The 16,413-nt window shown below is 51.0% G+C and overlaps 1 protein-coding gene across 13 annotated transcripts in view; it reads left to right on the top strand.

The window, feature by feature from the left end:
• The window catches only part of TP63 (tumor protein p63), a 150,917-nt gene extending 144,289 nt beyond the window's left edge, over positions 1 to 6,628 (top strand). For all 13 annotated transcript variants that reach the window (XM_023933039.2, XM_023933040.2, XM_086843836.1 and 10 more), the window contains 4 exons: positions 275 to 432; positions 1,327 to 1,471; positions 2,288 to 2,381; positions 3,605 to 6,628. In XM_023933039.2, the coding sequence (XP_023788807.2) occupies positions 275 to 432; positions 1,327 to 1,471; positions 2,288 to 2,381; positions 3,605 to 3,901 (694 nt within the window). In that variant the 3' untranslated portion in view covers positions 3,902 to 6,628. The remainder of the gene's footprint in view (positions 1 to 274; positions 433 to 1,326; positions 1,472 to 2,287; positions 2,382 to 3,604) is intronic.
• Positions 6,629 to 16,413: the final 9,785 nt, after the last annotated feature.

Raw genomic sequence — 16,413 nt, 5'->3', positions numbered from 1 at the left:
ATATTCTTTTCAACTGAAAAGCTTGAATAGACACTTCTCCTTAAATAAAAAATCTCAACCAAAAGTTAAGCTTTCCTTTATTTGGTATTTCACTTTTTTTAAGTGACGAGAATATCTGGGAAACCTTTTATTTCATGTTGTCTCATTCTCTGGTGATCATTGTCTATGATACTCCTGTGGTGTCAGTGATTTCACTGGCAATGTAGCCCCTTGGGTGCACACTCGCAGCAGCCAGCTGCTGTGATCCCTGTCCTAACATCTCCTTGGTTTGCAGGACCTCCATGCAGTCACAGTCCTCCTATGGCTCCAACTCTCCACCACTCAGCAAAATGAACAGCATGAACAAGCTGCCCTCGGTCAGCCAGCTCATCAACCCCCAGCAGCGCAATGCCCTGACCCCAACCACCATCCCCGACAGCATGGGAACCAACAGTAAGAAACTCTTACTCCTCCTTCTCCTGCTCCCTGCGTGCTCCCTGCTAGTCTGGACAAGGAGACTTGGCATCTCCATGTGGCTAGTGTTAAGCTGGAGAGCCTGGAGTCATTTGTTGTAAACCTACGGAGCCAAATAAATACTGCTCGCTGGTGTGCCACAGGGCAAGGCTTCAGCATCCTGCTCAGAGCCTCACAAGGTGAACAGAGCTGCTTCATGCTGCAGATCTACCTGGCTGCACTGTCCTCTGGCTTTTGAGACCTGGTTCTTCTTCTTTTCCCAGCAGAGGAGATGCAAATGTTAGCAACATTTTTCTCCCTCAGTTCAATTAAGACAGTTCTTAATTTCAAATGAAACATCTCACAGTTCTTTTCCTCCTGGCTGCTGCTATGTGCTCAGCAGCCCTGTAAATCCAGCATGACAGACATGGTTCTGGGGGCTGAGTTTTGTTTGGGCTTTTTTTGGTTGTTGTTTTGTTTTTTAATTTATTTCAAAACAGCTGGACTCATGCCCACACCTGTTGCTGAGCCCTTTCTGCTGCTCTTGCTGTCTCAGAAAACAAAGCTGTTTGGCTGCTGTATTAGGTTACTCTGCTGGCTCTGTCCTGCTGCTCTCCTGTGGCGGGGCAAGCCAGGGTTTTTATCCAGGCTGTCTGGGAGGGAAGGTGACGTGAGGGTGGCACTTTCTCCTGTGAGGGGAGAGCTCCAGAAGGACTGTCTGTCATCTGGTCCTTGGCCCTGTCTGAAACTTGTCATGAGCTCACCCTGTGCAGGGTTTTACAGGGGATTTCAGGCTGCTTCAGGTGTGGGTGCTGTCTTTGGGTGCCGTGCTGGGGGCGAAGCTGGGGTCTGGGCATGCCTGGGTAACGATGTGCTCCTCCTTCTCTCCTCCAGTTCCCATGATGGGCACCCACATGGCCATGACCGGGGACATGAATGGCCTCAGTCCCACGCAGGCGCTGCCTCCTCCCCTCTCCATGCCTTCAACGTCCCACTGCACCCCCCCTCCTCCATACCCCTCAGACTGCAGCATCGTCAGGTGAGCGGGAGCAGGCTGCCCGGCACACTGCCCACACGAAGGGAGCACAGCCCTTGGGTCAGGAGCCTGAGTGGTCCTGGAGCACCAGATCCCACTGGGCCCTTGGCAGTCCTGAGGCTGGCACCCTCTGGGCACTGAGCCTCAAATCCCCACCGTGTCTGAGCAGCTGAGAGAAACAGGGACGTTAGGACTGCAGGAAAGCTGAGGGACACAGTATCCGTTGGACTCATCGAGTTTGAGGGTGCCTGGCTGTCTTGCAAACATTTCTTGTTTTTTCCCTTCTGGCCACTTGACAAGCCATGGCTGGGGTCAGAAGCCCCTCTGCCCTTTGTGAGGTCAAACCAGTTGAAAGATGCTGCCCATAAATGAGGAATCCTTTGCACTTAGGGAAGAATGTGCTGATTGGCAGTGCATGATGTGTCTGAGCCCTAGACCTCATGCCTTGCTGAAGCCCTCTGTGCATGCACCAGGCTGCCATGGGCTCAGCCACCTTCTGGGTGAGGTGCCCTGGCAGGAGGGTCTGTGTGAGCCCTCCTGCCTCAAGACCCAGGCTTTGCAGCACTGGCTCTTGACTAAGGCAAGATGCTGCCATGAGGGCTGTCTGCTGGGTGCTGAGCTGAAGGACTCCCTCGTTCGTTTGATGTGGCAGCGATGTGGCTTGCTGGCCTGGGATGTCTTGGAGGAGGTCAAGCCAAGGGTGAAAGCTTTGTTTCCTGTTGCTGCAGGTTGGCTGAGTGTTTGGTTTTTCTGTGGTTTGGGCTGTTGCAGCCAGGGTGATCCTATTTTCTCTCTCCTTCCTTCCTTCCTCCTCTGCAGCTTCTTAGCGAGGTTGGGCTGCTCATCCTGTGTGGATTATTTCACGACCCAGGGGCTGACCACCATCTATCAGATTGAGCATTACTCCATGGATGTAAGTAACTCCTCACCATTTCCTTTGTTTGCTCTCTTGGCCCTGCTTTAGGAACAGGTCAGAAATCCAGACTCAGTATACTTTTATTTTTACACAATTAGTTTGATTTAAGGTTGTTGCACGTAGAGAAGAGATGTTGTGAGGTGAAGAGAGGCTGGACTTGGGGCCAGCACTGTAACTGCCTTGCCTGGCACAGAGAAAGAATGTCTCCCCTTCCCCAACTCTGTCTGAGCCCCTGAAGTGGCCCCAGCCCACGCGCTGGTTAATTCTGCAAGGCTCGGTTTCAGTTTACACCTCACTCGCCTGCAGACAAGTAGGCTCTCCAGAAGTGGTCTGCATTTTTCCCTCGCTGCTTCTATTTTCTGGCCTTACCTTAATCAAATTCCCTTGCCACTGGTACCTCATCCCTCTTCGTTGTTTTCCCTTTTTTGCTCTTGCATGGCTTTTGCTGCAGGGCTGCTGCTTCCTCTCCAGGGCCATTGCTCTCTTCCAAGCTGGCTGTCCCATTTTTTTTTCCACAAGACTTTGGGAGACTGTGGTGCTTTTGCTCCTTAGCCTTCCTTCTGCTGCTGGTCTAATTAGAAAAGCTGACCCAAATTAACTGAAGTTGGTTGCTAATTTTTTTGGAAGCTGATACTGTGTATCCCAGAGTTTAGGTAATGCAACCCTCAGGTTTTGCACAGAAATAATGGGGCCTCAAAATACAAGTTTTCTAAAGCTATGTGTCTGTTATTAAATTTGGTTATGTTAAAGTAATTAAGACAGTTCCTATAGAGTTACACCCAGATCTCTGAATACTGGAGCTCAGGCTTGGATTCTAAAATCCTTTTGCAAGCTTTGAAATAAACATGGGAATTTTCAAAGCCATTGACCTTCAGCAGCCTAGTATCCCCCACCACTGACAGCCAGCAGATCTCCCTGAGGTTGCCCTTGGAGGCCTTGTGGTCCAGTTAAGCTTTTGGCTTTAGGTCACCATGTCTTATGCATGAACAAGTGTTTTGTCCAACTTAAAAATAAGACTTTGTGCCTTCAAAACAGTCCATTGCTGCCTCATGGCCACACATGCCTGTTCTAGAGTGAGCCACCACTTCTAGGAGCAGTGCATCATGGCCACCTGGGCTTTAGCAGCTTTGGTGGTTCTTGGTGGCCCAGAGGCTGTGTTCACTCCTGGAGCCCGGCTTTCCCCATGATTCGCCTGCTAAGCCCCGCACCTTGCCTTGCAGGATCTGGTGAGCCTTAAGATCCCGGAGCAGTTCCGCCATGCCATCTGGAAGGGCATCCTGGACCACCGGCAGCTCCATGACTTCTCCTCCCCTCCCCACCTGCTGCGCACCCCCAGCGGCGCCTCCACGGTGAGCGTGGGCTCGAGCGAGACGCGCGGGGAGCGGGTCATCGACGCCGTGCGCTTCACGCTGCGGCAAACCATCTCCTTCCCGCCCCGCGACGAGTGGAACGACTTCAACTTCGACATGGATGCCCGCCGCAACAAACAGCAACGCATCAAAGAGGAGGGGGAGTGAGACCCGCGGGCCCCCCTCCGCCCCGCCCCGGCCACAAACTGCTCAGCCCTTCATTTGTCTTCCTTCTGCTTGGTACTGCACCCCCGGACGGAGGGCAGAGGGAACCTTCTTGCTCACTCCTGCTAGGTCATGCCCTGGGTGCTGTCCAGGTCGTGCTCCTGGACTGCAGCCTCCACCGCAGCTCTCGCAAGGGGAAGAGCTGAGCGAAGGGGGAAGGCGGGTAGTATTTCCTTGACAACCACTGACCTTCTTGAGAAGGCCAACTTGTTATGTGTTTTCCTTTGGGGAGAGGGATTCTTTTCTTGCCTTATGAATCTTCACACACCTTGTGGGTGCCCTGACCTGCAAACATGTTTCTCTCACCCGGCGATCCCACTTTGAAAAGCAGGAAGGTTAAAATAAAGTTCTAAAAAGCCCCCAAAAAATAAATAAAAAACCCCAAGTAACCAAACACACCCCAACAGCAAAACCAAATGCAAAAACCCCAAAGTAATTCAACCCTGAACTGATAGTTTATATGAAAAATAAATGGGAATCGGTCTGCTGAACGTTGCACTTAAACAGCCTCTTGCCCTGGAGCTGAGTGCTCTGTTCATGTGTAATATTCTCCAGCGGAGACAGCACAAGCACTTTGCTGGGCAGGCCAGCGCTTACAGCACCTGTATCCTACTTTTCCCTCACCTTCTTGGGAAAACCAAGCCTGCTGTCTCTTCTTGTTTTGGATATACATTCATATGTATGTCCTGGTTTGGTCCATTCAGGCTTGAAAATGTAAATAAAGCTACTGGTCACTCTTGAACTCTGACCCCACCTCACTTTTAACCATGCTGTAATACTACTGACATTTAAGCTATAGAATTAGGCTTTGCCATGCATGCAGCCTGGCTAGTTTAGCATAAGGATTTGCCCACCCAGCCTCCAGTTAAATGGAGGAGTGAGAGCTGGTTTGTAGGGCTTCAGCTATCCTAAACTCAGACAACCTTTTGTTTAGACCAGGCTTGATTGGTTTCTTCCCAAGTTAAGTAGGCTTGTCTTTAGATATATCTGTAATGGGTTGGAACCTGTTGTGTTTGTTGCCATAGGTTAAGTAACAAGCAACTGGAAGTGGAGACTGAAAAAATAACCACCAGCTGCCTTAAAACAAGGACCAGTTCCTGGTACTATGAGTGTTGTTACTGCAATAAGCCATGTTTACATGAGAAATTGATTTTTCTCTGTTTTTTTTCTTTACTGGTTCTACCACAGTTGTGCTCTGTGACATTTCCTCTGACTACCAGAGGTCCTGTGGACAAGTAACTGAACAGTGTGTGTTTTCACATTTTTATTGGCCAAGGTAGTGAGACTCTGAGATGTACAAATCAAATCTAAGCTGAGGAGCGAGGCTCAGCACAGCTGCTTTCAAGTCAGCTTGTTCTTTTTAACAGTAAGCCTGACTTTTTTTTTTTTTTTTTGTCTGGGGAAAGATGAAAAAAGCAGTTTAAACAACTTGTTATCCTACCTTGCTACAGCTGAATATTCCTGTTTCAATGCAGTGGCTGTTTGTGGGCCCTGCTCTGTGCCACGCATTTCATTCAAGTCCAATATGGTTAGCGTCCTCCATCTGTCTGTTGTGCCAGGTCTGTGTTGCATTCAAAGACTGCCTTTTGGTAGCTGTGCAAGCCTGTTTTGGTTAGCTATAAATGGTAATGCCAGATGGTTACACTGTAAAGTCTGTATATAAATATTTTTTTTGTATGTGTAATTTTTTGTTTTCCTACTGCATAACGCGACAATTTTTATTTCTTCTTGGGCTACTGGGTCTGACAGAACCACAATAAAATGTTGTTGTTTGTTTTTCTGTTTTTTAATTATTATTTTTATGCAGAAGGCTTACTGTTACAAATCGTGTAACAAACAACCAGACACTGGATGAATATATTTGTATTTTTCATACTGAGATTACTGTGTTACTTTGCAGTTGAGGGGGGAGGGAGTGCATACTGAAAGCCTGTTGTATCATTTTATTTTGTAACACTTCAAAGATCAGTGTCCTAGATTTCAAAGTATTTAACATGCTCAGTGTGAGAACTTACTATGTCTTTATTTTTTTTCTATATGGTACAAAAGAAGCAAGTCATTCTGCTCTTGACTTGATGCAATGATTAATTCAGCAGGGCAGTGTCAGTGTGGGGGAAGTGTTAGTGCAGATACTTTACAAATCCCTGGAGGTGAATTAGGCTGTGCCCTTCTCACCTCTGAGGTTTTGCATCTCCGTTGTGTAGTCCTGAGCTGCTTCAGTATTGTACATACATTGATGCAAAAGACACGGTCATTTTTAGGATCTAGGGAGCTTCTGACTATAAAGGTTTAATGCAGTTAATGCTGTGCCCAAAGTACAAGAACTTCAGTATCTGCTTTTCAACTCAGCAGCGAGATGGAGCTTTTCTGCTGCATCACTAATGATCAAAATATATGCTGTGAAAACCTTCTTTCTACTGTATGCCACTATGGATCCCACTTCGATATAACTGGAATCTTCAAGTGAGTTTGAACTGCTGTAGCTTTTGCCCTCCCCTGTAGAGCTGTGATTTTGTTTTGTTTTGATGCATCAAAGTGTTATGGCTTAATTGAGCTGAGAATCTGCCAATGCTTGTAGCAATGACAGTGTTGCCTGCACCAAGACCTCGGTGTGTTCTGGATCGCCTTGTTGTTGAAGTGAATGAAAATAAAAGCCAAAACTGAAAATTACACTGAATTCTCAAACAACTTATTTTCCTCCCTGCACGCCTTCTTGGAAATGTCCTCCTGTGAGCAGCTGGAGCTTAGTGTCACCTTTGCAGTTTTCTGTCCCTACAGAATCTGTGGCTTGAGGGTGTGGTCCAAGGTGCCATCACACATCTGTCTGCTGCCTTTCTGTCAGATGCAGCAGGTCAGCTCCATAAGCCTCTTGCTGAATTGCGAAGTCTTCAGCCTTTGGTATGGCTCTTTTCTGCCCTTTCCTCAGGCTTCCCTGTTTTGTTTCTAAGCAGGGCACCCAATTGTGCCCCACATTCCGCGTCCTGCTGGAGGGGAGGAGCGTGTGCTTGGAGCAAGAAGGGTCAGTGCTGCCCTTTGGCATCCACACTTGGGAAATAGCCTTGCACCAAAGGCTTTGTGCATCACCTTGTGCATCCTCTCCCCTAGCAAAGCCATTTCCTCCTCCTTTGCATCTCAGTTTTTCTTCCAAGGATTTGAAGTAAGAAACAGCTCAGTGCTAGTGGGGTGACTGTTCTGAAGGGAATGGGAGTGGTGTCCAGCGGCTGGGGACTTCAGTCTGTCCGTGGACCACCACGTTAGCAGCCCAGCTTCATCAGTGGCTTCTGCCCATGGCTGTGTCTTACAGTTGTTATGTGTTATGGTTGGGGGAGGATGCTTAGGAGTGGGGAAAGTGGAAAGAAAACCCCACAAATGCCTTAAAAGAAGAGGCTGTCCCAACTTCCCTTGGGAGCTGGTTTATTGGGGATGGGAGTGTCTGCCTGATTTCTTTGGTTTTAGTCACTGTTGCTTTTCCCAAATGATTAGAGCAGTTGACTTCAGATACCAATAGCCAGAGGTAACAGCACCCTGGTTGCACTCTGGCAGTTGGGGATTGCCTGAATGTGGTATTAAAAATTAGTCTGTTGTTCTCAAAAGAGAGAAGTGCTGCTAGAACAGCTGTGAGAACTTGGAGTTTTAGCTGATGGATTCTGCCTCTAGATGAGCAAATTGGATCACGTAAAATAAGATTTCAGTTTCCATTGAACAGGTAGGCTTCAAATATGGCTGTAATTTGTGACTGCTGTGATCCACTGCTGGAGTGGGGAACCTCTTCATTGCTTAGGTTACAGCAAGGGTTTCAGAGAATGAGGAATCCCAAGCTGCTGCTCTCCCTTCTGCCCTCCACCCATACCCGCTGGAATTTCATCTTTGGATATTGAAATGCTTCATATGCAAGCACGAAGTTTTCAGGGCAGGGATCCATTACGAGCTTCCAGCTGTGTTTTGCAAGCCTGGGTGGACCTCTGAAGATGTGCATGCCCTTCTCTGCTGCTAGTCCTAAGTGTGCTGAAGCTAGCAGTCCCTGGCATGAAACTTACTGGACACAATAAAACTTGTCAAGTGTCCAAGTGGAGCCTGTGGAGGGTGTTTTGCTCATCATGTTCTTCCTGTCCTGTGTGCTTTAGCAAGCCCCTTCCTGATGGCAAGGCAGCTGCCTGTGCCATGGGAGAAGGATTGCAGGACCTGGCCTCCCACTCTCCCTCTTCCCAAGTTGTTTCTCCTTGGGAAAACCATGTGGGCAGGCCAGCCCTGCACTGAGTCAGAGCTTGGGCTGTTGGCCCTTCTGATTTGCTGAGCTGTGCAAACTGGTCAAAGTTGTTTTTTGGGGAGTGTGTGGGGAATGGACTGGTTTTGTTAAAAAGTTTTGACTTCCTTGCAAACACTCCTAGTACCGTATGTTTTATTCTTATGAACATCAGCTCTGCCTTCATGGAATAAGCCAGGTGCCTGGGGCCACAGGTGAGTAAAGGAAAGACTTTGTGGGATTAGGGGGCAGGAGATGCAGGAATTGGGGCAGGACAAGGGACCTGCAGCTACAGGTCCAGGGCACAGATGAGCACTGAGACATCACTGAGGGTGGTTGGTACACAGTGGCTGTGTAGCTGTAGCATTGAAGCCGAGGCCTGAAGGGTCCCTACGATACCAGAGGACACTGATTGTGCCCAGTGTGCTTCTGCCTTGGTGACTGCAGCCACAGCAGTGCCATGCCCCACCCTGCTCCCACAGCAATATCTGTAAGAGGCCCACGGACAGCTGGATTTCAATTTGAGTGCTCAAGGATTGTTTGGTGAGGGTCTCTGTGCACCGTTCAGCTGATTTTCTCACTCTTGTTGCAGTGTGCTGCCCTTTGCCTCTGTGGTAATGTGGGCACAGTGGCTTTTTGGCTGTGCCACTGCCCTGGATGGTGGGGATACGTGCTCCAACAGGAGGTGTGTGCCTGCTGGCACGCTCAGCAATTACTCACCAGCAGCTGGGCTGAAACCAACCATTACAGCATGCAAGGGAGATGCTTACATTGTCTCTCCCAACAGCCTAGGGTAGGAGATTAGGTTCTCTACATCATCAGTGGCAAGAAAGTCCCTGGGGAGCCATTCAGACCATATTAGATTCCCACTCTGAATCATGCCCTGGAAGATGCAGTCTCATTATTGCCTGCATCAAGGCCAAGGGAAGACTAAGCTTGTTTGTTAATATTTAGCAGGGTGGCTCTGTCTGTAGAATCAGCCTTGCTGAGTTCTGAAAGCTTGTGGCTGCACTGTGAGAGACACCACCACGGCACAGCCGTGTGCAGCTAAGAAACTGCTGCAGAGGCTGAAGGGGAAAAGGAGGACAAAGAAACAAATCAGTGGGCCTAGAGAGGAGATGGTGCTTTTCCTCTTCTGTTCAGCTGCCAGCAGCCTCAAAATGAGTGTCTTGGAGCAGTCAAAAAAAAAAAAAAAAAAAAAAAAAGGAGAAAGGAGGGAGAGAAACCGAGAGGGAAGAGGTGCGGAGAAGTGAGGAGAGCAGAGGAGAACAAACCCAAACTTATATTAAAAAACAAAAACAAAGAAAGACAATTGAGACAAGGTGAGATGTGGCTGCACATAGGGTGTGCCAGGGAAGGGAGAGGGAAGAGCCGCGGGCGCTGCCGGGCAGCCACTGCCCCCTGGCGACCCCGGGGCTCACAGCGCGGCCACGGCTTCGTCAAACGCCTCCCAAAGCCTCTCCCCAGCCCCTGCAGCCCGCCAGGACAGCCGCAGCAGCTCCTGCTCGGTCACTTTACACCGGTGGAATAAACAAGTGGCTCGGGGTGCTCCAGAAGGAGCCTTCCCGCTGCCGCCTCCCGGGAAAGCTGCTACTCTCCTGGCCCTTGCCGTGCACACAGCCATCCCCCGGTGTTGTGCCCATCCCACACCAGCACAAATGAGAAGTTCAGAAGATGAAGACCAAAATCCATCACCTGCCAAACCAGGAGAGATGACTCTCCCCGGCAGGTGCCTGAAGCCCTCCCTTGGTGAACCTCTGCCCAGAGATGCTTTCAGAGCAGAGCCTGCCCACCCCGGAGGTGCATTTGGGGCAGCAGCCCTGCATGGGTGCCCGGTGCTGCAGCACCCCGCAGCTCCCGGCTGTGCCCGGCCCGAGGGCTGCCCCACCTTCCCTTCACTCACACACAGAGCCTGGGCTGCTCAGGTCTCCCGTGCCGGAGCGATACACATGGCTTCTTCCAGCTGAGAAAATAGCAGCGGGTGCTTTGCAGAGAGCAGGCGGGAGCTCCCGGAGCGGCAGCTGGCTGCAGCAGGGCACAGCCCCACGGGCAGCCCGGCAGACACCCCTGTGCAGCCCCAGGCTGCTGCTGCCAGGGCTCCCCGGGGCTGGCTGCGCCTCAGCTGGGGCTGCGTCCTGCCGAGCTCACCCCGGCACATGTGCGCCCTGCTCTGGGGGGGACAAAGGGGAGAGGAGCCCCCGGAGCTGGGCGGGCACCTGCTGCAGCTCTGGGCTGTGCCCAGAGGCGCTGTGCGGCTCCCGAGGAGAAGCTGGGGAGCTGGAGGGGATGGCAGCCACCCCGGCTGGCAGCCGTGGGCAGTGCTCGTGTGGGGCCACCTCTGCTCAGCAGCAGCTCACCCCCACTGCTCACCCCTGCCTCGGTCTCCAGGTCCCAGCCCAGCTTTCCTGGCTTCAGGGAGCCTGGAAAGAAGCTCCCATTTGCACTCAAAGGTGTGGACAGGCGTTTATCAGGCATTTCTGGCCAGGTGTTCAGCATTCAGCCCAACCATCTCCAGGCTTTACCTGCACTTCCCCTCTCCCTATCAGCAGCACTAACATGAAGCTGGGCAGAAGAAAGTTTGAAGGGGAAAGATGTTGTCCCTTGGAAGGGGTTTTTAGCACTGTCCTAGAACAGTGAACTCTAGCAAGGTGCTTCTGTTTTTTAGAAACTCTGATGCCTTCCAATTTTTCCTGAGCTTCCTAAGTGAAAGCCCAGGAAATCTGCTGACTTCTTCCTGTTTTCTTCCTGAAGTTGTTTTCATTTGTTGTCTGTCTCTTTCTAATTTTTGTTTTGTTTTCACAAATCTCTTTGTGAGCCTCTGATTAATTCAGCTTCTGATTCCTTGGCAGTCGCCTCTGGAGACAACGCTGAAGATTTCCACACATGTGATCCATCTTCTTCTTGGCTGCATAGCCTTTAGTGCTGGAATTGGGTAAGAAATATTACAACAGACCCTTGTACACTGTAGCAGGGATGTTAGGAAATAAAATATTGCACAGTGCTGCGTGAAAAATTCTTTGATTAATTAAAGGTGTGGGTGGCTACACAATTGCATCGCATTATCCACGCGCCGTGGCAAAATGCGAGATAAAGGCACTGATTTCTTATTCCAAGGACAAGCAGCCCTTGCTGAGCCTGCAGAGAGTGGCCGGCCTGAAGGTGAACAGGAGTATTTCCATGGGGATGTCTTGCACAGAAACAGGAGGTAATGGATCTTCTGCACCATGCTGTGCCTAGAAGGTGCTGCAATGCCCATGTGTGAGAAGCCTGGCCCGGAGCAGTGCCCAGTGCCCTCCCCTCAGGGCAGTACTTGGCCTCTCAAGGCTGATGCTGAGCAAATACCCAGCCCTGAGCACTGGCCTGTGGGGGCCAGTCCTCAGCCTGAGCCTCAAACCCACAACACCCTTTGAAAATCCTGAGCAGGGCTTCCCTTAGCTGGAGGAGCAGCCTGTGGTGGTTTCTTCCTGCCACTGAGGGTGATTTTCTCTCCTTAGAGAAAAGTTTTATTCCAGCTTTAAGTGACTGCAATACAGTTGCTTCTATTGTGGTTTATATTCTGGTTTCCCTGCTGCTTAATTAGTGATTGAACAGGACGAAGTCAGTTGTTTTGGAGCTATCAGAGGGCAGGATTGTGCTGTGCTTTGGAGGTTTAGGGCTCACAGTAAAAGGGCATGCACCAAAACCACACACAAACTTGGTTTTGCACAACTCTAACAGCTTGCCTGGAAGAAGAGATGTCTTTATGTGATCCACCTGGCCCAGAACCTTATCATTTCACCCAAGGGTAAAATATTAGCGAGTAACCATTAAGCCAAGTATGCTACAGTCAGGCCATGGGCAGCAGCTGTCTCAGGTTATTTCAGCCTTGCCTCAGAGGTGAGGAAATGGGACATGACTGAAAGTCCTGCCAGGGTTGCCAGCAGCCACACAAAGATGGGCAGGTGAGGAGGTGAAGGCACCCTGGATCCTACACAGGCAGTGACCAGCTGCTGTCTGAAGAGACCCCAAGAACCAGAGAGCTGAATGAAATTGGAGTTTGTTTGTTTGATTGATTGTTTGTTTGCTGTTGTTTTTGTAGTAGTGCCCCCATGACCAGGAAGCAGAACAGAGATGCCAAGGTGTTTCATAGGAGATGAAGCCCATCCAGAGAATCTAGCTGGAAAGAAACTGTGGTTCTTGAGTCTCCATTTGAAGTGAGGTGATGCTGGGCCCAAGGAGCATAAAGATTAACCTTTGCATGCCTGGTTAGGCCAGGACATCTGGAATAGCTTTGACAAGGGTCTCAGGTAGTTGAGACAGCCAAAGCAAACACAATGAGGCTGCAGAAAAGGATGCCAAAACAGACATCTATACCAATACAGACAAATTTCCTAAGCCTGATTTTCTTCCTGTTCATGCTGCTATAGCTGGCTGTGAGCACCCCCACTGCAAGTGAGAGAAGAGCAGTGCTGGCTGGGGTGGCCAGGCATGGCAGGGAGAGAAAAGCTCAAGGTGATGCTCCCAGGAGTGGCCTGTGTTCCCAGGCAGCACTCTGCCCTTTTCCCCCTCCTGGGGATGGGCAGGATGATCCCTTTGGTGCATTTATCCCTGTTTATACCAAGTGTGCCTGCAAGGCAGAGCTGCCCTCAGACTACCATGGCACACGGTGGCTATTGGCTTGCAGAGCTGCCGAAGGAGGGGAAAACAAAAAGTCCTGTTGGGTTTTCCCCCAAAGCTGCAGGTGTTTAGAAGGAATTGGCAGCAGCCATGTCATTGCTTGGCAAGGGTGGAAGTGCTGGAAGTGAGACGAATTTTGAAGGCAGCTGGGGAGAACTCAAGGCAGTGCCTGGGGTGTGCAGCACATGGGTCTCCCCAGTACTGTGCAGTGCTTACACTGGGAGCAAATTGGGATTGCAGCTCTTCTCCATAGCCTGGAGCATGGGCTACCCAGCAGGAGCTTCTGACCTGGAAATTTCCTTTTGCTGCTAGGCCCACCACAAGAGCAGGAGAGATGTTTGTTATCTTTTGTCTAGTGGCGCCAGCAGTTGAGCAAGAGGAGTGGGAGGCTGGCTGCTGGTTCCTGTATCCGTGCCATCAGGAGCTCCCACCTCATCCCGCTGGGTGGGAGACTCATGGGCTTGGTAGCATTCTCCCCTTTTGTTTCGGTGTAATTAGTCTGAAAAGGGAGAAGGGATGTGGCATTTTCCACCTCAAGGGGAACTGAAGTCTCTTTAGCAGGGTGCGGGTGGTGGCTGCAGGGGCAGCAGCACGGCAAACAGGGAGGGACGGTGCCAGCCGAGCAGGGCAGGGTGTGTGCTCATCAGCCAGGATTTCTCACTCCCTGCAGCGCCTGGCTTTGGTGCAGGCACGTTTGCTTTGCCCGCAGCCTCTCAGGAGGCTCCAGAAGGGTGGGCAAGCCCAAGGTGCCAGGAAAGCCTGGTGGCAGCACCGTGGGCTTGTGGCTGGCAGGGTGGACCTGGCAGGTTGCTGGGCACAGAAGAGCACAGCACATCGTTTGCTTGTGGCTGAGCTTTTAGAGAATGCACGTGGACATCCATCTCTTCATAGCCGTGAGCGAGATGGGAAAACCCTCCTGGGCTGCTGTGCTTGCAGAGGTGCTGTGAAGGCTCTGTGAGTCACCTGGGGAAGCACAGGGTGCAGCCAGGCTCCAGAGAAAGTCCAGAGAAAGTCCTTCATCCCATCCCCGAGACCACTGTCCGGGACACGTTTTGATGTGGGGATGGGTATTGGAGAGTGTTTGCTCAGAGCACCTCAGGGTGTCAACCACACGCTGCTCAGGGCTTTCCCTGGGCACTTCAGTGACAAACCCCTTCCTGCAGCTCTGCAGGATGAGTGCAGCCATCCCCCCACTGCTGCTGGGGAGCTCACAGCCTGCCCCATCCTCTCACAGTCACATGGAATGACTTCATTTTTCCTTTGATCCGCTGGCCAGAGGAAGGAAGGAGGTTTTTTCCAGTGTGGTGGAAATTTTCCCTTGGTGGGGGTGGAATGCTGAGGGAGGTGGCTGAGGGCTTTTCCCACCTAGACAGGGAGGCCATCCACCCACACCCAGCTCTGCCTGGAGGAGCCAGGCTGTGCCTTGGTGCTGTGGGCAGAAAACTGTCACAGAGTAGATAGGCATGAAACTATTCAGCTTCTTCTGCCTCACCCAGGGCCAGAAGGGTTTTTTGAAAACAAAAATAAAGGGGAAAATACAGTCTCCACCCTTCCACCCATTTTGGTTGGCAAATCAAATAAAACAATCTCGGAGCTGGCACCACAGGAGCAGTGAATGCCAGCTCCCAGTCTCTCACATGAGGTGTCGAAATGAAAGGAGATGAACAAACAATCCCCAGGTGCCTGGGGGCTGCAAACTGGTTTTAAGATCCTGATGGGTTGTTTTTTCCTGTGTGGTGGTGGGAGCAGCCCCCCACAATCTCCACATGATTGGGAAACTGCCCCCTATATCAATTTGGTCACCCCTGGGCTATGGGTACACGTTGATTTGGCTCAGGGAAAAGGGCTGAGTGAGAAATGCATCTCACCACAGGTGGTTTTCATAGACATCCTGGCTCGGGGCAATGCAGCCAGTGACAACATGGGATGTCAGGCTGAGCCATTAGCCCAGATATGCCCAGTGGTGGCAGGGAACCCTGCAGGGATAAGCTGTGTGCCAAGGTGCCCCACAGCAGTGGAGCTTCTGCCCTGGATGGATATACTTGGCCCATGTGTGTTTTGTTGCTGTAACTAATATGAGTCTTTAAAATACAGGTGTGGGATTTTTCAGTGGTTTTACAGACAAAATCCCCCTGCTTTGGGCTGTGTACACTCAGAGGTGGCTCTGGGTTTGCCATGAACAAATCTTGTCATGGGTTTTATGAAGATTTTTTCAAAATTTGTCAGGGGATCCACGTTCTCCTCTCTGTTGGGGGGGAATCATAAGACAGCTTCTTCTCCACCTTCGCTGCAGTCCAGTGGCAGCACTGTGAGCAGCTGGGAGATGCTCTGCAGGGCAGTCACACCTCACAGCCTCTGCCACAAGTCAAATCAACCACTCATTTCTTGCACTGGGGCTGCCCAAGGCACACTGGTGGCCTCATATCTCACCAGTAAGGTGGTGATGATGGTAAACCTGATGCTTTCATGGTAAACCCCATGCTGACATGGGGTGCAGAAGCACTGCAAGGAGGGGATGTGACACTGGGCTGTGCTGGGATATCAGCACCACTGCCAGGATCAGGCCAGCCAGCCCGATGCAACATTTTACCCCTGAGCTTAGGACCATTGCAAAAAGGCCCTGTGTGATGGAGGGGTGGTTTTCCCTGGTGTTTTTCCCCCCATGGCTCAGCTGCTGAGGGGGCAGGAGGTGCTTATCAGCTCACCCCATTGCAGCAGCAGCAGGCGAGGGTGCCCTGCCATCTCTGCTGCTAATCTCATCACAAATAAAGGAGCAGCAGAAGCTAAACTGAGCTCATATTAATTCCCCCTGCCCTGCCCTGCTCAGCTTCAGGAAATACCTACCAGAATTGCCATTCTCATTACCCAAACTATCCCTGGATACAATCATTAGCTGACTTGCCCCTTTGCCAAGTGTGTCCATTCACCATCCTGCTCTGCTCATCCCCAAGGTGCCTGCTCCCACCAGGGCACACACACTGCAGGCTCCTGCCCTTGTGCTCTGCCACCACAGCCCTGCACGCCACTGCCTGACCGCAGCTGGACCCTCTCCCCTGAAGTTCAGGGGTGCTTTCAACCAGAAACAAGGTGAGGATGGCCAGGCAGCTCTCTCTGAGTCACCTGTTTTGCTTCCTCAAGTTCCTCTAGTGTGCTGCACTTATTTTTGGTGGGGTTGGATGCTGGCCAGGAGGTTTGGATGTGCTGACATTTATGAATTTTTTTTTCTGCGTAACAAAAGTTTTGCTAAATGGGAAGGAAACAAACTCAGTGCCAGCTTTCACCATGTGTTTTAAACAAGATAAAAGCGATTCTGGGCTGGCCATGGTATCCTCTAGACCTGTGGAGACAGCAGTTTCCCCTGGGGGGATGGTCAGGTGGCCCACACACTGTGCTCCCAGAGGATACTGGGGAGTGACATCTCTCAGTGACATCTGTTGGATCTGTCCACGTGAGCCCCAGGCACCAAGTGCAGGCAGGGCAGTGCTTGGGGTGAACAGCAGTGCAGGATCTGACCGTGCATGGCTGCACTCTGTGGGCTCTGGTGCTGGCACTGACA

Source organism: Cyanistes caeruleus, chromosome 10 (assembly GCF_971803275.1).
Source record: "Cyanistes caeruleus chromosome 10, bCyaCae1.hap1.1, whole genome shotgun sequence".
Taxonomy (NCBI): Eukaryota; Metazoa; Chordata; class Aves; order Passeriformes; family Paridae; genus Cyanistes; species Cyanistes caeruleus.
The sequence above is the reverse complement of the archived record's forward strand: the minus strand, read 5'-3'. Positions and strand labels throughout refer to the sequence as shown.